Below are 23,785 nucleotides of genomic sequence, written 5' to 3'. Positions count from 1 at the left end.
GGTTGTAGGTGAACACAAAAAGATACCAATAAGAAAATATTAGCAAGAAATTATTAGAAACATAAAATGCTATTTTATGTATTTTTTTAAATTATGTAAATAAACCAAGCTGACCATATAAAGAATGGTAAAGAGGAGAGAATCAGAATAAAAACATACTGTCCACCAGTTCCACACAGGATGGGCACAAATCAAATGTCCACTTGACCCAACTGCGCAAAGCTCAATTTTTACCACTTTGTGCTTATACATGGTGTCAAGCTATAAGGCGCTATAAGGTGGGAAAGAAGTCTTTACATTTGGGAATCTTTACCACTGCTAAATTCACTGTTTCACTAAAAGTTTTTGCATCCAATCCAAAACCACAACTAGTCTGACAGAAAGGGATTGCTATTTATCTAGGCTATTTAGAATATGTTTCTAGTTTGATAATATATTACTTTATTTATAAATACTACGTAGGGGTTTCATTTAACAGCTAATTTTGAAACAAATGCATTCCTTACTGTTTTAGATATGGATGAAGGTTTAGACTTGGGCCTGACTTGCAAAAACCAAAGATTTCAGAGCGATATTAGACTCATGCCCTAAAGCTCAGAGAGTTGACTTTAGACTGTGATCTGCGACTGAAGTCGTAAAGTCCTTTTTCATCTAATTTAATCAGAGTGAAAGCAAACCTGTCAGCAACCTGTGATAGTATGGCCTTAAACCTGTAACATATAACATTTGTGGACCATCCCAAATAATATTATCAGGTTTGCTTAGCTTCATAATAATCGACACAAATATGCCTATTTAACTAAAATCTGCACTGAACAACTCTAGGCCCGTTTCAAGAAAGAATAAAATGAACCTTCTACGTCTTATTCTCTCTTTTGTGTAAGTTTTTGTGTCTTTTGTCTTCTTTTTTTGCCACTTCCAAATTTCCCTGCATTGGGACAAAAAATAAACATTTCTTAGCATTTTTTATCCTTTGGTCTTATCCTAGACACTTGCAACCTACCCAAAATAAACTGATTTCTGCTCAGATTATAAAAAAAAAGGGACAGTAAGAACACTATCAAAGGTAGAAAAGCAGCTCCGAAGAATCTGTATGATGTACTGTATGTACTGTATGATGGACGTGATGGAGAGATGATACTGGTCAAATTGGGAATATAACCTTCAAGAAAAGAATCACACCAAAAAAGTCCTACAAATTAAGCAATTACTACAGTACAAAGTCAGAGTCTCCATCATAAACCCTAAAATATATGAAGATGAGGACATTAGGTTCGTCACAAAGGTAGGCTATTCTATCTAGCTCCTGGCCACAGGTGGGAATGTCAGGAGGTCCCTATGCTAACCGAACTAGCTAGAGGAAACATTCTGCTTCCTCTTCCTAGCTGCAGCCCACCATGACCTGTTCCCAGGTAAAGTGGAAGATGATGAATATGAGTATGAGTAGGGTCTACGATGTATTTAGAAAGTCAAAAAAAAGACTAAATACAAAGAATTGTTACATTGCTTTTTTAAATTAGAAAACAGCCCATAAGAATTCTTTACCTATTTAATAAAATATTAACAGAAATATATAAACTACTGATACATGTTTAAAAGTATAAATGTAAACAACTCTACAGTTTTTCTCCTTAAACTAGTGGTACACAAGAGAGGAAATGTTTGTTTCTATCGTTAGAGAAATTATCTATATTTGGTGAATAAAATGACTTGTGAACCGCTGCTCCTTTCGTCAGCATCCAGTCATTTATTTCTGCGGATCTACATAGCAACAATGCAGGTCACCCTGACCCTCTCTGTACTTCTCCCTTACCACCCTCAAGGTAAATACTGCAACTGTAACACTTTTGTTCAAAACTGCTACACACAGATGTTGACTTATCTCAGTGTAGCTTTAACTACTGTTTCATCATTTGACTCAACAATCTTTTTTCTGTTGTTTATTTTCAATTCAGTTTCATTTCACTGTATTTATATAGCGCCAATTCACAACACATGTCATCTCTTTCAGATGACTTTACAATTCACCAGATCATACAGTCAAATTGATTAAAAGTTTTCTATCTTAGGAAGACCAGTTGATTGCATCGACTTTCTGGGTTTATTTTGCATCACTTCATCTAATTCACATCAGAATTTCTCCCTGTTCTCTAACTCACAACTCACTTGTGGAGCCTAACCACTAACAAAACTAGACATCATATCTTCCTTTACTAGCTCCATCCTTTCAGACACTCTTTTTACCTTCAGATAATTCCTGATAATTTTCTCCTTGAGGTTAACTCCTTAACCAAATCTCCTCAAATACTAACCATGGCAGAACAGATCAAATCCTGCTTCTAAGGTTCAAGCCTTAATACCTTTCACTTGGTCACCTGAACACACATTCTTCATTTTGTTAGCCAATGTTTAAGCTTTTCCTGTCCTAGGCCAGACATTAGAAGCACCTACTTACGGTTCTAAATTCTTTACTTTCCACTTCTCTCTCTGCCTAAAAACATGCTGTCCTTCTCTTCTCTCGTTTCTCCATTGCTGACCAACAGTCACAATTTCCACCAGTTCTCAAATAATATAGGTGGTCACTCATCCAGGATCCCACCAATCTAATATGAATTCCTACCTGTTCCTGCTGCTGCCTTGCCAACTCCATCTGTTGTCTCTGCTTCTCCATTTGTGATGCCGCCATTTTTTTTTGCTCGTCGTGGGCAGCCAGAAGCTGCTCCCTCAGACTGATCAGCTGACCAATCATGGTTGAAAGTTGCCGCTCCTTTTCCTCAAGTGACTCCGGTGTACCTAAAGAAATTTTTAAATCATCAATACACTTTACTATTACACAATTAACTTAAATATAAGCTTGGAGTAAGACTGTTAAGAGCATATCAAAATCACCACAGTATCATGCTGACAACTTATTTCTACAGATAGAAAAATATACAAATTCCTAATCTCTCACAGCACTGGAAGCTGCATAGTTAGATGATGATGAAACTATTCCATTTCCAGAGGCACTTTAGGATGGTTGTTTTCCAACAAAATTTCACAATGGAAGCACACCTTTAAAAGATTAGGGCAAAAATTCAAAACAACTTGTTTAGTACCTTGAAAAGCTCTCATACCTAAATTCCCATAAATCTTCAAACTTGTTGTTACATCTCACTACTTATTATCTACCATCTTGTCTCTACATGTTACCTACCAGTGTCTGTTCTGGAGAACAATAAAAGAAGATTGCGTTAACCTCTTGAAAATAGGTAGAAGTTAAAAACCTTTGTCAGGTTTATGATTTAGGCATTTTTGAGAAGTTTATGGGCTGACAGCAGCAACATTCCAGTCTTATTCCATAGACATAACATTTCACACGGTAACACAGTAAGAGACAGACAGCACTGCTAACATTTGCCTTCTAATTAAAAAATAGAAGGTTTTAGTCGAGTGTGAAGAAAATGGTCCTGTTATGTCTTTTCATCTTCTGAAATACTTTAACCTGGCTTATTTAGTCCAGTTGTGGTCATAACAACGTATAAAGCCTGTGATTTTTCACAGTTTGTATACAGTGTTAGTCATTAAACTTATCATCTGAGGCTTCGATTAAAAGTTATTTTCATTCAACTTATGGTATCTGTTTTGCAAAACGTAAGAAAAGCAAATCAGAAAATAAAATACCTTACTTTATTTGTAAGATGAATTCACAAGCATTTTATTTGAGAAAATGCAATTGATAGTAGCCTCGCTACATAGGAGATGAAAAATTGGATAAATAAATATACATAACATTTCTAAACTCACTATCAAACCATTGTAGAAATGCTAACATCTCTATCCACCAAGAGTAGAAGACATGACAATATTTTAAAACTGTAAATTCAGATGTAACCGATGTACCGCATTCCTTCTCTGTTGTGATAATTCGGAAGGGTTTCAAAAGCAATGCTGAGACTTCTATAGTAACAAGTTACGTCTCTGAAAGAGTAACTGAATTAATATTTTAACTACTGCAAAATTTATGTCACTTACTGTAGTCGATAACTGCTGTAACTGCAGTAACGATGCATGTCTTTATATGATCTAAAATGCTGAAGAATTTGGATTATCGGATCTTAAAATAATGAAAGTTCAGTTATAGAGGTGATTGGGATTTTGTTAATATTAAAAGAAAATAAAGAACTATATATTTTTGCACATTGACAGCCTTCAACTCACTTTAACATAGAAAAATCATGCCTTTTTTTAGCAATTGAACAAAAATTAAATGCACTTCGCAATACAATTAAACAGGGGCTACACTATTCAAGAAAAAAAAAAGAAGGACTGTATAATCCCAGGATTTACATAGGAAACAGCAGAAACCAGGCGAAATCTGCCTGCTGCGCATAGCTTGCGTTTATGAAAAGTCGCTTTGATTGATTGAGTTGTAGTAACAGTGGCTCTAGATTGGAATTAACATAACAGCATTACCAATATGCAAAAAGTAAATAGATTAGTTTTTCAATGCAGTTTCTAATAATGTTATTATGTAACACTGTTACTGCAAACATTGTCAAGATTTTTGTGTCACTACCATGTTTACTGTTGACCTCTTCTACTGTTATAGCTAGAGATTGATAATACAGAAGCTACATAAATCTTTGGTTCTCTCCTGGTGTTGCATTAGTTTGTGTTTAGATGAATCCCCTCAGCACCATTAAAAAGAAAAACCACAACAGCATTCAGTAGCCAAAGATTTAGCTAATCTGTTTGTACAATTCAGTAAACAGAGGGAATGAATCTGAAATCCAGACAGAAAGATTTACTAAACTGAGGAAACAGAGTACAGGAGAATGAATTCAAACATTTTCTGGTTTTACCACCTGTACCTGATGGGCTGCACACTCACACGTGCGTGCAATTATTTCGTCACCATTAGTCCGTGATTCAACTTCTGGGCTTTAGATTGTGTTGACTTTACTTTGTTTTTTTTTTGTTTGTTTTTTTGATCCATTAAAAATAAAAGACAGTTTATAGCTTAAAAGACCAGCATATAACTGCAAATAAACGAACTGCAGTACCTTTTATATATCTTTTTCCAACTAATCTGACTACATCCTGTTGGCTTTTAGGAGATGGTACATCATGTCGACCCATGAAGCAGAATGGACTTCATTTATTTATAGTTTATATATATGATTCTGAAAATTTATAAAGAGCAAAACTTTCATTTTTGCAACCCTTTTATGCAAAAAAAGCCTTTGTTTACTATTGTTTTGCAATAAAAACGCAAATTTTTCTAATTCTGTATGTAATAATAAGTTTCATGTTGCTCATTTAAATTGGTTTTTCATTGGTTTAATGTGTTTAGATATTTGTCCTGTTTGATGTGTAAATGTCACACATGGACTGAAGTTCATCATGTTCAGAAGTTCATGTCCAGTGTACGTGTGTGCATGTGCGTGTGAGAGGTACATTTTTACAATTTCACCATCAAACGAGGGCCGTTTGTACTAAATTGACCACATTTAACTGGTCCTCGCTTCCTTTTTTCTTACCGGTCAGGTTTAGAGCTAAGGTGTGAATTGGGTTTAGGTTAGGTTTAGGGTGAGGTATGCCCTGGTGATGGTTGGGTTTAGGGTGATTTTCTAGGTTAGGGCATAGAAAGGGTTGAAAATGACTGAAAATCAACGGAGGTCAACCCATGGTCCTCACTACATATAGCAAGACAAAAACATGGAATGTGTGTGTGTTTGGGGGGTAAAGTTTTGCCTTGGGGCCATGTAGAGAGACTGCAGGGTGGCCCCAACACTACCTGCATACTAACAAAGTCTCCATTGTGGTCTTGTCAGACCACTATTGTAGCTACCAGAGACTGTCCCTCCCCACACATGGAAGTGACCCCTCAGCACCCGCATACTAAAGACAACATTCTTCATTCTGTGTTTTTTTTAAATGCTAAATTACTCTTTCATTTTTAACCCAGTAATTCTTGTATATTGCATTCCCTTTGTGCCCCAGCTCTCTTATTTACACTTTTCCAGATTTGAACCTTATTCTCTTTTAGGAATGTCTTGCTCCTTCCTTTTTATCTTATTTACAGCTTTAGGACCTTCTGCTTTTTCTCTTACTCCCTTCTTGCATCTCTTTCCTCTTCCATCAACGCCTTCCAATCTCCTCCCCTCCTTTCTCAGTGCTTAAAATCTTTTTCTCCAGCTCCTCCCTTTCTCCTTGTCATCCCCATCTATATCCTCTGCTACTATCAGTACTCTTCTCTGGCCTTATTTTCACTGTTTGGCTAACTGGTGGCTGCTTTATAACCCCGACAAATCTCAAACGCACAAGAACAGACTTCCTCTATATTCCTCTCCCCACATTCTTTAACAAAAAAAAAAAAAAGTGAGACCCATTGTATAATCCCAGCAACTGCGATTACAGTTCAATGATTCATCTTTGTGGATTACGGGGGGAGCATTCCAAACGTGCTGCTTTGCGTTCTTTCAGCGCTTTCTGGCACCAATAACCTTAAGAGATATTTCCGTTTTTTATCCATCAGGATTATTGCTGACACCTGCTGAGGTCACCAGCCAAAACAGAAAGCCATTAGCTGTTTTCTCTCTCTGTTTGTGGATGCTCTGCATTTAAACCAAAACACCCCAACGTCTTCATCAGTTTAAGTTCAGGTTTCAATTCAAATGTCCTGTTAGCGTCCATCATAAGAGCATTAACTGTTCAAAATCCTGTCCAAAAACATATTATATTTTTGATAATATTCATACAACTGCTATACATTATATATGATAAAAAGCTAATCACTAGGCCTAAATATTAGTATTATCCTTAACATTATATTATAACATTTTGTTGTCTTGCTTCTTATGGAAGCAAAATTTCTTCCTTATGTGCACAAACTTGATGAATAAAGACGAGTGATTTTGAAATCTCTCTGTTTTTGTCCTTGACGCCCTTCTGCAGACAGACAGTAACATATGTTTTCATGGGAAGACTTATGTTGAAAAAAGGAAGATAGTGGATTTGGTACTTGAATGTGAATATGATTATTGCAGCCAGATGTGCCAGCTCATGCATCTAACATTATAATGAGACGCTTTCCATCCATCTGTTCTTTGGCTTTACTAACTGTGTTTAAGAGAAGATCTTAATGTAAAGGCTTGAAAAAATTGCAATGCAAGTAAAATCACCAAGAGGCTCAAGCACAGAAAGAAATCTCAGCCTATAGCTTTTCTCACTTATTCCCTTTCTTACATGTTAATGATAATCACATACAAATTACATTTATTTTCTGACAAATATCATCCCTTTAGACATCATAACAGAAAGTAGAGATGCCTTAGATTTCTGCCAAAAGTGTACTTGATTAATACTCAAAAGGAGAATTTTTTTTTTTTATCAAATGCACTCCTTCCACATGCATTTTAAAGGTTTTCACAACCATGACTCATTCTCTGCTGTCTTGCATCTTATGCTCCAGTGTTGACCTGTTTCTTTTTATGTTAATGTAAACTTTTGAGGGTGGAGCCAACCTGAGAAAGTACGTTTTTTTTAGTTAAGCTTGATGTATCATGAAAATGTTGACCTGTCGGGTTTTTTTGTGACTTTTACTTAATTATGGCAATGGAAAGATGGATCAATGGAACACTAACAAAACTAATTTTTAAAGCAATATAAAACAAAATCTTAAGACAATATAACAAAATTACCACACCATGCAAATTGCTGTGATACAGACAGAGAGACTTAGGTGTATCTGCTGCTGTCAGTGCATATCGGAGGGGAAAGTATTGATATTTTACCCGAATAATGTTCGATATCCGTACAAAGGTTGGTATCGATATTAAATGGTAAATGGCATGTACTTATATAGCACTTTTATTCAAGTTAGGAGACTTGACCAAAGCGCTTTACACTACATTCATTCACCCATTCATGCACACACTTACACACTGATGGTGGCAAGCTACATTGTAGCCACAGCTGCCCTGGGGCTCACTGACAGAAGCGGGGCTGCCGTACACTGGCGCCACCTCTGACCACCATCAGTAGGCAATGCAGGTGAAGTGTCCTGCCCAAGGACACAACGACACTGAAAGTCGGAGTCGGGGCTTGAACTGTCAACTATTCAATTTCAGGGCAAACTCCTACATCCAACGCCACTGTCGCCCCGCGATACTAGAATCAGTTTTCCCTCAAAAATGACAGCAGTTGAGATGAGCCACAGAAATATTTTCACAGGAGAGTAGAAGAGAATCAAAAGGAGGATAAATAGCAAGAGAGCAGAGAAGGAGCAGGGAGTCATAGTGTGACGCACTGGGACCTCATGGTATTCAATCGGCACGTATAAAAGGTTCAAAATGTGCGTGGATATTAGTTCACCTGCATATGTTTTAAATAAAACTGCTCCTATGACTATTTATTATGTGTGACACTGTTGGCAAAACTCTCACTTCATAAGAAAATACTGAAAAATTTTTCTTTTTCCTCAATTAAATTAAGAGCTTTTGCATTATTGTCAATTTCTTAATCAATGAAAGTAACAAACTGTGCCGTACAGACATATCATTTGATATTCCTTAATTTCCTGATTGACTGAAAACTCCTGCGACACTCAAGGATCCAGTGGTTAAAGTCTCCCTCTTTTTTGTGGTATAAATCTAAGTCAGTCAAACCCAGATTCTGTGGGTTAGACCTCTTATGTACCAGACAGCAAAAGCTTGATTGGCACATAGAAACCAAAACACACCGCAAAATACTGTATATAAACAACATGGTGGAACAATGTCACAGAGCAGCATATGAGAAGCAGGAATCATTTAGATCGACTCTGCAGCAAGACCACAGCCTGTTAGCTAAGACATTGTTGGTGACAGAAGAGCTCAAGAGCAAAAAAAGCTTTAGATAAAAACTTTTGAGGTGAAATATCGTAAACAGCTTCATCATGAAGCTCGAGAAGATGAATAACCACGAAGCTGAAATGTTTTCCACATACTTTTCACACGCCACACGTTTTTAGGAGCACTGATGAATTAAAGAGGGTCATTGGTTTTCTTCACCCTTATAATAACTGGGTTTACAAGTAAGTTCAGGTTGTTGTGTCAGGAGGAGCATAGCAACAGTTGTGTTTGCATATTTAGGTCAGCCAGACCGACATGGAGAAATAAAACGTTCCGCTCTAATCAGGGCGTTTCTTTCAGCTGGGGCGGCAGAACAGAGGCATCTGTGAGTGTTCCTGTGAGGAGACGGTTCATGTGTCCAAATATCCAGCTTAGTGTGGTGGACAAGCAGGCTTTTCCTAAAAGTAGCTGTTCAAACATAGTATCGTACCAATGTTACCTGAGTTTTACAACAGGTAATAAAAGACAAATAAGAAATCAGATTTTATAATTTTTTTCTGTTGATTTATTTGAAAATATCCTGGATTTATTTGACTTATTTTTTGGTTTTTAGCAACAATGCATGAAGAAATTCATTTTATTTCTCAGTTCAGAAAGGAATTTCTCATTTGAAAATACTGAAAATTATAAATGTTCCAGGTTGAAAGCAAATTTTAGCTGAGAATAAAAGCTAACTTTTATCATTTAAATTTTCCAGGTTATTATCATAACGTTTTTAATTACTTCACTTTGTTTACTTTATGTTTGTGATAGTTACATTGACGCTTCAGATATACTTGTGACAACTTCCTGGTCCTGGCGTAAACATGAATCATGTTACCTTTTTGTTATGCAAACAGTTCTAACTGCAGTTCTCATTTTAGACAGCAGCTGCCCCTAAACGGGTAAATCTGCTGGGATTCAAAAGGTAGTAGAACAAACCAGTCTATAGACATTGTTTGAGAGTGACTTTGAAGTGTTTTTTTTTTATTTGTGCATAACAGGTTCCTGCTCGTTTAATTCAAACGTACATTAAGTATTGAAAACTTAACCATTCAGAATTTGTTATCAATCCACACTTTAGACCTAACTCTCTTTTTGGGTTAACTTTCTGTTGATCATTTTAATATATTTCTAATGAAATAGTTTTATTTCTCTTCTATTACATGTCACTCAAACCTCAAAACTGATTTATTTACCACAGTGTACATGTGTGCTCTATTATAGAGCAAGAGGGTCCTAAAAATGTCAGCCTGTAAAATCTCTAAATAACACGCAAAAAACTGGAGACCCCTAAAAATATCCACTCTATTTATTCACATTGGAACAAGAGAAATGAGTAAGTCTGTTTTTTCTTGAAATAAATGCATTTTCCTTTGATTTGAGTAGGTAAGAGGAAAATTTTCCCAATGGGAACAGCTGATTTAGGATTAAAATATTAAAGGAAAAGTCTGGTTAGCAAGGAATAACCAATGAATCATTATTTATAACTAAAACTAATTGTTTGCGGTGATTTAATGAATTTAGTGTTAATCAGTAAAAACAATGAAAACAGTAATTTTGTCCTGTTTGCCAATGTGGCAATAAGAATAATTGTCTTGATGCCAAAAAATAGCCAACAGATTTTGCTATAATACAATAACTTTTCTTCGCAATCACAGAGTCTGGGAGCGGCCATTTTTTGCCCAAATATAGTAACACCTCACTTCTGACATCTTCCGGAAGAGGCGTCACGGTGCGGTAAGCCTAGCGCCATTCTTCCCGCTTTACGAGCAAAATCAATGGGAGCTACTAGAAACATCTGCAATCAACAACATTTAAGATTTCCAGAGGGCTTGACTATTGAAATTCACCAGAGCTACAGTTAAACTGACAATGTCCACGTGCATGTTAGTTGGATGTTGTTATACATCGGGTAAAAGTGAAGAAAAAAAAAGGTTATCTCTCCTTTCCGATTCATGATTCTCCACGGACTGGTTCGTCATTGGATTGCCAACTTGAAGAGGGATGATTTGCTATCGAACTTCTGGCCAGAGAAAAAACTGGAGCCATATGGAGCCAACATTTCAAAGAAGAATGTTTTCAAGATGACTTGGATAATAGCACGTTGTGACAAACACCAGATACAGCACTGGGACTTGCTCAATAGCCGATACCGCACCGTGACATCACAAACCAGTAGGTGGCAGTAGTGTTCTTATACAAACATGATTGTCTCCAGTAAAGCACATTCAAATGAAACTACTCCTAATAAAAAAACACGTATAATTTATTGAGCAGTATGTAATGACATATTTAATATTTCATATTTAATTCATATTTAAAGTACTTTCAGAAGTTTGAATTCTGAATATGACTGGACTTTTCCTTTTAAAAAAAAAAGCTATCCTATTATCTTATATTGAGTTTCTTACTTACTTTTAGTATCATTTTTGCAGTGTAAACATCCAAAGTAATTCTTTTCATTTTAGAATATATTTGTATATATTTAAATTGACATTAAATCATTTATTTCATAACTTGAAATGTCTTAACTACTTTAAAGGATATCTAATACATTTACAATCCAAAACAGTTGTTAGTATGGAGTCAGAATGCTGCCAAAAGTGCACAACGGTAATAAATATTCTTCTGAGTAGTTTAATTTAAAATACACAAAACCACTCTGAGAAGGCAAACTGCCTGCGATTGGTTACTTTTAGTGAATAAATGCATCACAGAGCGCAGCAGTGCGAGCTCTGTGTTCTGGTTGAAAGGCTCAATGCTGAGGAGTTATGGACTTTTCTTTAAACTTTAGTCACACTGATATGCTCATTTCATGTTAGGGTCTTCACTTCAAGTCCTGGAGGTCCCTCCACTTCAGAAACACCTGAATCTAACGATAAGGGCAATAAATAATCAATAATCTCTGGGGAACCTTGTGTGCATACTGAGGAGGTATTTCTGCGATTTTAGTCAGGCATTAAAACAGAGAAGAATCTAAAAGAAGCAGGACACTGGACCACGAGGACATCTTTATCAGCTGTAGAAAACTGATTTCACAGAACCTTACATTAAATTTTTTTTTTAAACCTATCAGATCAGGATCAGCAAACTTTTAAAAATTAAAATTTTTAAAGCTGACTAATAGTATTTATTACATAAATGATGAAGAACCATATATATATATATATATATATATGTATATATATATATGAGACAGCAGACTGCATGTGTTTGAGCTTGTTATTTTGCCTTCTGCAATTCCCAGCTCGGCTCAACAGGAAGGGTTTATTTTAGAGCTTATAACAGATGTCCAATTATTATTTGCAAAAGGTGCTCATGGATGTAAAAGCTGTTTTTCTCTGTAAAGGTAATTAGAAATGGAGTTGGTCACAATTAAGAAAGGGGGGCAGACACATGTTTCTGTGTTGAAATGAAACTCAGTGTCTGTAGTGTTGTGCTGCAGAAAGCTCTCCACAGTTGATTTTTCCACAGAGGAAAAGCTTTCCTCTTTAACAGGAGACAAGAGCGTCTCTTTTCCTGTGAGCAGCTCCACTACACAGCTTAAAAGAGCCGAGAGAAGAATCCACTGAATCATCCATGACGGGAAACATTTCGGTTTCTAGGTCTTCATCAGGTTTTCCAACAACAGCTGTTATTTTTTTATATATACATATAACCTTGAATAAGTAAAGGCTTCCTGAAAATGTGTTTTATAATTTTTCCGTCATGTGGCAAGACAAGGAAATTAGCCCAACACAGTACTCACTGTAAATGTAATGTAAAATGTGAATGTAGGAGATTCATGTGGTCTTATGTCACTCGCAAATATCTCAAATCATTAGCAAAATAAAAACAAAGAAAATTTTACTGCTTAAAATTGCTTACACATGACTGGATTGTTGAAAAGAAAAAAAAAGAGCTTAAAGTACAAAAAATATTTTTTTGGGATATTTTTCATAATTTGCTCGAATTTTAGCCAATTCCTTCAAACCAAACTTATTATTTGTATTTTTGGTAAATACATATAACATCTTAAGATTTCGCATTGAGATTGAATATTTTAAAGGTGAAACATGTTATCTTTTCTAATGTGCACCAACACCTGTACACAGCAACACACTGCTACTACTGTTACTTCTGTCATTATGGCCAAAGACTTTATTTGTTCAATTCAGCCAACAGGCCATGTCTCCAAAACTCAAGGTATTGAGTGCTGTAACCTGTCTTTGTTATATCTTATCAATAGAATATATTCTACTACTAATTGTCATCATCATCCATCCATACATCATCATCCATCCATCCATCATCATTCATCCATCCATCATCATCCATCCATCCATCATCATTCATCCATCCATCCACCTTCCATCATCCATCCATCCATCATCATCTACCCATCCACCTTCCATCATCCATCCATCCATCCATTCATCCATCCATCCATCCATCCATCATCAATCACTCCATCCGTCATCCATCCATAATCCATCCATCCATCATCAATCCATGATCTATTCATCTAAACATCCATCCAACCATTCATCCATCATCTAGTCATTCAGCATTTATCTATCCATCTATCCATCAATCATCCTTCCTCCATCCATCCATCCATCCATCCATCCATCCATCATCCATGAATCCATCCATCATCCATCCATGAATCCATCCATCAATCAACCAATCCATCCATCCATCCATTCATCCATCCATCCATCACTGTATATTTCCAGTATCCATATTTCCAGTATCAGTTCATATTTACCGAGTAAAAAAAAGACATTATAACAACCACTCATATTGTTGTGTGATCAAATGCTGACGATTTTATTTTTTAAAGCTGCAGCTGCCAAATCAATGTGTAGCATAAGAGTCCCCCCCCCCCAACATGGCTATTTTTAATTCTGAATACCAGAGCAGCTCTAGAATCCATTTGTCGGTGCGATTTATAGCCTCATAAAGGCTATTTGCTGATGCGGACAAAAAGGCAGAGGCTCTTGTTGCCTCTCCCTTCCAACTCTACCCTTAATCAGAGACACAATTATAACCTGTAGGTAGGGCAGACGACCATTTACTCTGCTGCTTTCATGTTCAATAGTACACACACATTCAGGAGATAAGTTGGGATTTTTTTTTACTCATGTCTATGTCTTGTGTTATGAAGCTCCTTCAGTTTGAATGAGCTGAAAGGAGAAAATAGCAGATTCATTGCTGCTGGTGTGACTTATAGTAGTTTTCTTGTCTGTCACACTTTCTTTCACCCTAATTTTTATGTTACCAGGAGCAACATCAGACAGGATGTCTTAAAAAGGCATATCTGTTTGGCTGTATTTGCTCATGCAAATGTTTGGATTCTTACCTTTCACGTCCCCCAGCAGTTCGTTGGCGTTAAGGCCTTCAACGTGCTCCTTCCAGTCTTTGGAAAGCAGCCTCACCATGCAAGAGGGTTCTGGAAAACACAAATAGAAAACATTATCATTTCGTAGTAAGATTTCATACCATTTAGAAACTTAAATTAAAATGAAATAAAAAACCACATCGGAAAAAAAGCTTAAGAGAAGAACGTTAATAAGGAACACAGTAAATTGCATGAAAGAGAGGAAAGTCGGATCAACAGCTCAACAAATAAGTGTTTATTTTTTATTTTTGTGCGTCTGCAACTTGTTAAATTCCACAATATCCTCCAGCTTCTTCTCCAAAAACATGAAAAACAGCAGCAGCCATGCAGCTGACCGATATGACAATGTCTTCGTTATACAGACATGAGCTCTTTTTTGCAGCTATCTTCTTTTCTCACATTGTGTCTCGTAGCCTCGGGATCACAGACAGCGGAGACATGTGGTCGTACGTGGTCCTACGTGGTCATGAGATTCATAAGGTCCCATTTGTTCAATAGGAGTCCTGCGCTGAACTTCACTCAAACAATGGAAACTTTTTTGAGAGCCCAGCACAGACAGAGAGAGGCTCTGATTCGAACTTGCACAAGAAGCAGCATCTTTTTGTGTCTAAATGATATTATAAAAAAAGATATGCATTGTTAGGCTAAAATGAGAGAAGTAATTTTCATAAGTTTCATTATTTAATTTCTTGATTAAGTCAGATCCACAGAGAAGTTCTGTGTTTGTGGCGAGTACATTATCAATCCATCTTCTATCACTGTACCATGGCAGGGAGTCACCAATTCACTTACAGTCCTGTTTTTAGACTGTAGGAGGAAGCCAGAATACAGGGAGAGAACTCATGCATGCACCAGGAGAAAATACAAGCTTCATGAGGAGGAACTGGGACCCAGGACCCCATTTTTGAAACACAAAAGTGCAACAGACTGCACCACCTTGCAGCCTGCAAGTAAATCCTTTATTACAGCAGCAATGTTGACCAACACTGCATGAAAAGTGAGATTTTCGTCCCCGTAAACCCCCGTAAACTCCCGCAGATCTGCCTGATTTTCGTCAGTTTCCGACAATTTGCAACCCGTGCTTGTCCGCGTTTGTCGTGCCACAAATTGTCGGAAACGTACCGTGACGTATGTGGAGAGCGATCAGCTGTACTAATGGCCCTAATTAGCATATGAATACAGCAAACCCGCGCGGCTGGCCAAGTCTGGCTTGAATAACCTTCTCAGTATTGGCTGAAACCACTATTCTCAAACAAGTAAAATCGCTCGTGATTGGCAGCAAAACCACACGTGGCCACGCCAGGCTTTAATTTTCTTACTGAGTATTGGACGGAACCACTTCTTTTTAAACAAGTAAAGTCGCTCGTGATTGGTTGGCATATATATATATTTACATATGAATTTACATATATATATATTTATTCATATATATATATATATATATATATATATTTATTCATTCATATATTTATTCATTCATATATTTATTCATTCATATATTTATTCATTCATATATTTATTCATTCATATGGTGTGTATTTATGTTATCCTACACTACTACACAATTATTATGCTACCATCAAGGACATGAATGAATTTATACAGGAAATGAAGATTTGCCAGGAAGCTGTTTATGCAAAGAAAGAGCTTTATTGAAACACAACTATATACAACGCGTATCCAAACACATGCGTTTCTAAAAATTAAAACTCCGTGAACGGTCCGTTTGCTTCCTCAGGGTTGGAGGTAACTGGCAGCATTCCCTCCGAGGCAGGTCCGATGTGCAGACGCCTAGTGTGCGTGGCCCTGTACTTCGGCATCGCTTCTAACCGGGACTGCAGCTTAACACATAGTTCAGTGAGATCCGGCCTACGAAATGGCGGCGACCGTACAATCCATCCAGAGACACCGCCGAGGAAGGCGGACTTCCAGAGTTCCACTTCCTCATCTGCTAGCACACTCTGCCTCGCTTTCAGCAGCTGAAAAAAAAAAACAATGAATCAGCGCACTGCGTATGGACACAACACATCTATTAATGCACCTGAAAAATAGTCACCAAATAAAGTCTTACCCTCTTTCTTCTGGCCCGACTCCGAGCAGATAGCCTCCGCACGCAGCGTGTGGCTGGCTGCGTATATCTGAAGCTCCTGCGTACCGTCTGAAAATACGTCTTACAGGCAGCTGGAAAACAATTAAATGAGAGTGGTATAAATAAAAAATCAAACGCAAGTCACAGTAACAAGGAAGGAGAAAACATTAAAACAAGTCACTTACACACAATGTCGTCTTTATCAACATCGTGCAAATCTGGACTTGCCGAGATGGGAGGTCTGTGAAAACAAAATGTAAAGCTATGATCGGTATCTATCCGTATCCATTGCCTTTTACCGCAGAATGAAAGCATATTCTTTAAATCTTACCCTTGCTCCGGTTCATAGCGCCTGCAATTAGTCTCCGAGTTGTGAAGACGGCGTACTGCTTCCTGTAAATCACAAAAAATACACTTTAATAAAGCTTGTTCTAGCAAGGCTACTATTAGCTGCTATTAGCCGGTAGCTTAGGCTAGGCTGCTTTTAGCTTAGCAGGCAGTAATCGAACATATATTTACCGCTAGCATCTCTTCTTTGAGTTCGTCTTGTTCGATGCAGAGTCGCCATCGCGTCCAAGAGGAGTTTTACCCCGAAATCCAGAAGCTCCAGACCGCTGCACAAAGCAAAGCATACATCCTCCACTGTGGCTGCACACCGCCGTTCTGAGTTTCTTGGAGATCGTAGGGAGCATGCGCGAGATGAACCAGGGTGTCCGCGGATCAATAAAAATAATTAAAAAATCATTCTTTTTTTTTTTTTTTATCAAGGCCTTAATTGGCACTAAAATTATTTAAATATGTTTATCGAAGTATTTATAATTCTTTAATAAAAAATGCTTATAAAAACAATTTCGTCAGATATATTATATCGCTCCAGGCGGAGAAAAAGCTAGAGGATATATATATACGTATATATGTGTGTGTTTGTGTTTACATACATACAGGAGTCATGGAACTCTGCTTGCAGCTCCTTCATATTTCATGTACACTAATAACTTGTGTACATGGTTCTTGATGATGGCATTAAAATCATTTCAAATAGCATTAAAATAGCATTAAATTAGAGTCACTCATTCCTGTATGAACCCTGTGAGTGCTTAATTTAATATGACATATTAAAAAAATCCCACCATCATCCAGCATATGTTCAGTTTCTGCCCAAATATATATGTAGATTTTTGTAACGGGGATAAGGATAATTCAAAACTGCTTTTTTTTGAATGAACTTGTTCACTACTTCCAAACTCAGCATCTCTTTTCATTCCTGTAATAAGAAGTTTCTTTTGAATGGATTTGATTAAAGTTTAAGTCCCTCGGTATAAAATAAATATTTTGATGGAGATGAGAAATCTGCTTCCTCGTTGGTGAATAACCAATAGTTTGGATCCAATCATTTAAATAAACGGTGTTAGTTTTTTTATATATATATATATATATATATATATATATATATATATATATATATATATATATATATATATATATAAGAATTGTGCTATAATTTCTAGTCACCGATCTGTTGCTGCTATATTTTAATTTGACGAACCGGAATTTGTCGATGTTCTTTTTCCTGACCACAGTGTACCAATCTTCTCATGGCTACTTCCAACAGGATAATGCGCCATGTTATAAAGTAAATCATCTCAGACTCATTTCTTGAAACTTTTCCACTTAAGTAATTGTGAATTGAGCATATTGACAGACAACATTTTATTTTTTATCTTAAATGCAATTTTTGTTTTATAATTACTGCTCTAAATGTATTTCTCTGTCAGCTAAAGATCTGTTTTGGTCTCTATACTTTAATTAAATAAATCAATTCAAGCTAAAATGGAAGAGGCTATACTAAGCCTGATCTCTTTGTATCAGAGAATTTCTTACCCAGAAAGATGTCACTTGGGGTAAAAACCCCCCTGCAACCCTGGTTTGCATTTGTATAGCTCACAGCATGTTCATTTACATGTTAAAGCCTCCCCTAGAATTCCATGGGGGGGAGGCATGGGGGGAACACTGCCTAAGAGAGTCCACGTAAATTTCTGACAATTTACGGGAGTTTTCGGCGAAGCCTGCAAATTGTCGTAAACTGTGTGTGTGCACTTATGGCAAAATTCTGACTTCACAATCTTGACTTAAACTAGAAAAAAATAGTTAATCAGATTATATTTTATTTAATGATTTAAGACTAAAGGAGGCAGATAAGCAATGCATGACACATTTTGCATTAAAGGAAAAAGTTGAGTGAGATCTAAAAACTTTCAGTAAACATTTGTGAAGTAAAGAGTGTATTTCAGAGTGTGTGGAAAAGCTAAATACAAAGAAAAAAATCAGGTGTTATTATGTGCTTCTATCAATACGTTATGAAATGTTTTCCAGGGGTGTGAATACTATTCCAAGGCACGGTAGGATAAAAGCTTCCCACCCCTGTAGAGCTGCCTGACACACTCCTTCAGTTCAGGAGTTTGTGTGCAAACAGCGGTTTTCATGCCAGCGTGCGACACCACAGATGGTGTCACAGCCACGCAGGGCTCTGTGCCAAAGCCTAACCCGTGGATGTCAAAGATACACACACACGCACACACACACACTAGGAAAAAAAAGAGACATTCTTGGGCTCTGCGTGGAAAACATGCCCCTGAGGGCTTGCTTGATTTAGAATGGTTAACTTAGACAATAGCTCATTTGTGGCGGCTACATCCTGACAAAAGGCGCTATAGGCACTCATATCGGCACATGGTTCATTGTGAGCGGCTTAATGTTGAGTTTGTACGTTCGGGCCGACTGTGAGGTCATGGGATGCCTTCCTCCAGCGAGCACAACTTCCTCGTTGAGCTCATTAAAGCCCAACATGTTTACAGTGGAATTGTGATTGCTGTAAATAAGCTAATGCAGGGGTCTGGATCATAAGGGATCAATGTAAACAAAGAGGGGAGATGGCTGCTTACCATAGCATAGAACAGTGCATAAGCTGCAGGTATTATTGCAGGTGATTTCCAATAGCGGAACAAAAACAAAAAAAAGACCACCCTGCTTTAGATTGACGTGTCTATTAAACCTAAAGGATTCTCATAGAGATTTATTCTGCTAGGCCACATTCATGTCATTTAAATGCTGATTTTTGGAGTCCCTGTCAGTGTGTGCGTTGGGACAGAATCAGGAATGATCTGTTTTCTCATCTCAAGACCAAAAGACGCCAGAGTGCATATTTGTAATAGGCCTCCCACCACACAAAAATCTCAACGTGCGATTTATGTGAGCTTTTAAATGGGAAACTGCAACCTGTAACTCTAAGATGCATCTGCATAAGTCAGCGATGTGTACTCTGAGGCACAATTTACACCCTTCGCACTGATAAACAGCCATGTCCGGCTGGACGGAGCAGAAGAGACGGAGATGTTTTACCCTAGATGGCTCTCTTATCTGTCGCCGTGAACGAGTCAAGGTTCAAGTGCTGTTTAGATTTGGGGGGAAGGGGGAATAGAAATTCCACGCCACCTGAAGCCAGACTCCTCCATCAAGAGCAGGAGAAATGGGAGATGGACGGCTTGGGGAAAAAAAGGAACGAGAGCTGCTATGAGAGCAGGTACAAATGGAAACATGAAGTAAAAACCATAAGGTGCTCTACAAATGTAATAATATTTTTTTTGGGCAGTGGTGATGTTATATTTGAAATTATGCTTACAGGAAACTGGAACTAGAGAAAGGGAGAGGAAATGTGGCAAAAGGTCCACATCAGGGGCACAGCTACATGGGGGGGCAAGGCTTTAAAACAGGGCAGCAGCAGTGGTACTTTTACTGCAATACTTTGAGATTATGTTTGTGTATGACCATAAAATGACAACAAAAACAGAGTAATGATTTTTTCACATCAATATACTAACGAGATATTTACAGAACTCCTGCATTTTTCAGGACTAGTTTTTATATTTTATGGTGAAAGGGAAAATGTAAGTCATCCATATATAATACCTAAACCTGTTTAATATATCTATATATTAATGTATAGATATATTAAAACTATTTTTGTAAAGAATGCAATCTGCAATAATAATAAATTTTGAAAAAAGAAAATACAAAAGTGAAAACCAGCAAAGTTTTTCTCTAAAACTTTAGAGTTTAATTTCTAGATTTTTTTCTTATTTCCATATGCAAACGTGTTTTTAATTTCAACAATGACGGAACAAACTTAATCCCTTCCAGATGCACACAGTCACTCAGCCATTCACGGAGTTATTAAACTCGCCTTTTCACTTTCAAACAGGTGAGTCCTCACATTCAAACATTCATTTTAAATTCCAGGGTTTTATGCTTTTGCAATCATATAATGTAACAAATCATCAGCTAATTAAGGCAAAAGAGTTCAACCTATCTCTAAAGCTAACAGCAACAAGTGGAGGAGGGGCAAGCCTTTGTTACTCTTTGTTCCATACTATTAAAGAAACTTTTTTTTCCTGAAAGAAAGGAATCAGAAATCGTAGTATTTTGGAAATCAAGCCGTTTTAAAACCAACATAAGATTTGAAACACTCAGCTGTAGACATTTCCTAATTTCTAGCAACATTTTCACTTTTCTAAAACATAATTTCACAGCTTTTAAATATGAAATAAATTGGTTTCTTTTTGATTCCATGATTTAAAGCAAGAGGTCAGCACCAGCCCTAACTATTGGGTAAAAGAAGACAAGGTAGTAAACGGGGTCCGAGGCAGCTGGGCTCCTGCCAAGTGTTTCTGGGTACGCATCATTTTACCACCTGCCCCCATGCCAGCATGTTAAAAACGCACTACAGGCAAACCCCTGTTTGTGAGTTCACCACATAACAGTCCAAAACAACTGCTGCCAATAAACACACAAACTGCCAAGGGGCCTCATCTGAAAACAGAGTGCCCTCCTAGTCCTCTCTGTTTCAATCTGACACTTTCAGTTGAAATTTTTTATTTTTTATTTTTTTACTCCACAGGATATTCATTTCCCTAAGGTTTGTGTTTCCAGACTCCTTTCTTCGATTCGTTTCAGATCAGGACAGGATGTTTTACCTTTTGGGGTCATTCAGCCTACTTCAGGCTGTTGGAAAGGTTCTGTTAGCATGATAGAAGCTCAGACACTAAAAGAGTATGAATGCATAAAGGGAACAAAAAAATTGCAGGTAATCACAGTTACATAGTGATTAATCAAAAGGACTGAACACCTTTTCCCTCCTTGCTTTTTATGTCTCCTAAAGCCATTTTTTTAATATCAAAATTAGTTTGATGATCTTAAAATGTGAGAACAAATGATGCAGTAGCTGAGGGGAGACAATATTTTTTTTAAATCTTTTTAAATTTAATGGAAATAAAGCATTCAAAGCCACTTCATATTTCTCACACCAATGCAATTTCAATAAATCTAGCCTATGTTCTCCTTCAATTCAATTCAATTCAATTCAGTTTATTTATATAGCGCCAAATTCACAACACATGTCATCTCAAGGCACTTTACAGTTCAACCAGATCATACAGTCAAATTGATACAAAGTTTTCTATCTAAGGAAAACCAGTTGATTGCATCGACTCAAATACAATCCCCCACACTAAGCATGCTTGTAGCGACAGTGGAGAGGAAAAACTCCCTTTTAACAGGAAGAAACCTCCAGCAGAACCAGGCTCAGTGTGAGCGGCCATCTGCCGAGGCCGACTGGGGTTCAAGGAGACAGAAGCAGAGATACAAAAAGCAGCTGTAAAAGGCGGCCCCGTCCAGGAAACACACAGCCAGGCAGACGAGCTCCAAGGCAGCTCCCATGCCAGAGGACGAAGAGAGCACATCCACTCAGTCACGGTCAGAGAAACAGGACCACACTGGAAAACAGGCCGATCTCCAACATCTATAAACAAGGGTGTTGATAGAAGCAGCACAGCTGATGTTTCTTTCCAGGATGACGTCACAGCCAAACAGGAACAGACGAGGCAAAGCTACTCTGAGGAAAAGCAGAGAGAGCAGAAGGTTAGAGATTGAACTAACAGATTCTGCAGAATAGGAGAACAGAGAGAGAATGAAGCAGAATGATGAAATGGGGGTCCCTATGTCCTCCAAAAGTCTAAGCCTATAGCAGCATAACTATAGAGATAGCTCAGGATAACCTGAGCCACCCTAACTATAAGCTTTATCAAAAAGGAAAGTTTTAAGCCTAGCCTTAAAAGTAGACAGGGTGTCTGCCTCACGGACTAAAACTGGTAGTTGGTTCCACAGGAGAGGAGCCTGATAACTAAAAGATCTGCCTCCCATTCTACTTTTAGAAATTCTAGGAACCATTAGTAAACCTGCAGATTGAGAGCGAAGTGCTCTGTTAGGAACATAAGGAACAATCAGATCTCTGATATAAGATGGAGCTTGGCCATTTAAGGCTTTATATGTGAGAAGGAGGATTTTAAATTCTATTCTTGATTTAACAGGAAGCCAATGAAGAGAAGCCAGGATAGGCGAGATATGATCTCTCTTTTTAATTTTCATTAGAACTCTGGCTGCAGCATTTTGGATCAGCTGAAGGCTTTTAACTACAGTTTGTGGACTTCCTGATAGTAAAGAATTACAATAGTCCAGCCTTGAAGTAACAAATGCATGGACTAGTTTCTCAGCATCACCCCTGGACAGGATATTTCTAATTTTTGCAATGTTCCTCAGATGAAAGAAGGAAATTCTAGAAACCTCTTTGATGTGGGATTTAAATGACAGGTCCTGATCAAAAATAACACCAAGATTTTTTACTTTATTATCTGAAATCAGTTTAATCCCATCCAAATGAAGTGACTGGCTAATCAGTTTCTTTTTCAGAGACTCTGGTCCAAAGACTATAACTTCTGTTTTGTCTGCATTCAGGAGCAGAAAGTTAAGAGTCATCCAGGTTTTTATGTCTTCAAGACATGCCTGTAATCTATGTAATGGGTTAGCTTCATCTGGATTTATAGACAGATATAGCTGGGTATCAGTGGCGGCCGGCCCATAGGGGGCGCTGGGGCACCGCCCTCCCTGATAAGAAGAGAGAAACGTAAAATATATTTTTAGAAATTAACTCATAAATGTCAGTTTTACTCTCTAGACTGTGTAACTATAAGCAAAACAAATTATATAAACTACATTTCCCTATCTACTGTCATTAATTTGTGGATTTCCACAGACAGACTCCTACCGTCTCTGTTCTGGGGGCGCTGATCAGACTGACCCACATTTGCAGAGAATCTGTCAATCATGTACTATTACTAGGTGAATTTAATGGCCAATCAGCGTCTCAGAACTTTATGGTCTTGGGGCGCTGAAAATACTGCGCTTTAACAGGCTTCTGAACCCAAGCGCAGGTGCAGACAGTTAGAGGGAAGATGGCGAATGTAACGACCGAGATGCAGCTTCCACCAAATTCGGTGAGATCCTTATTTATCTACCCGTTTGCCAGAAGAATATCCCTGTTGTAGGATATGAACATTTCATGTC

The 23,785-nt window shown here is 37.5% G+C and overlaps 1 protein-coding gene across 3 annotated transcripts in view; it reads right to left on the bottom strand.

Moving 5' to 3' along the window:
* LOC119789752 (transcription factor SOX-6-like) overlaps positions 1 to 23,785 on the bottom strand; it is a 169,002-nt gene that overhangs the window by 66,624 nt on the left and 78,593 nt on the right. For all 3 annotated transcript variants that reach the window (XM_038294811.1, XM_038294809.1, XM_038294810.1), the window contains 2 exons: positions 14,203 to 14,292; positions 2,621 to 2,793 (listed from right to left, as the gene is read on the bottom strand). In XM_038294811.1, the coding sequence (XP_038150739.1) occupies positions 2,621 to 2,793; positions 14,203 to 14,292 (263 nt within the window). The remainder of the gene's footprint in view (positions 1 to 2,620; positions 2,794 to 14,202; positions 14,293 to 23,785) is intronic.

The sequence above is a fragment of the Cyprinodon tularosa genome, unplaced genomic scaffold (genome assembly GCF_016077235.1).
Source record: "Cyprinodon tularosa strain WSP-4 unplaced genomic scaffold, ASM1607723v1 ctg346, whole genome shotgun sequence".
NCBI lineage: Eukaryota > Metazoa > Chordata > Actinopteri > Cyprinodontiformes > Cyprinodontidae > Cyprinodon > Cyprinodon tularosa.
The sequence above is the reverse complement of the archived record's forward strand: the minus strand, read 5'-3'. Positions and strand labels throughout refer to the sequence as shown.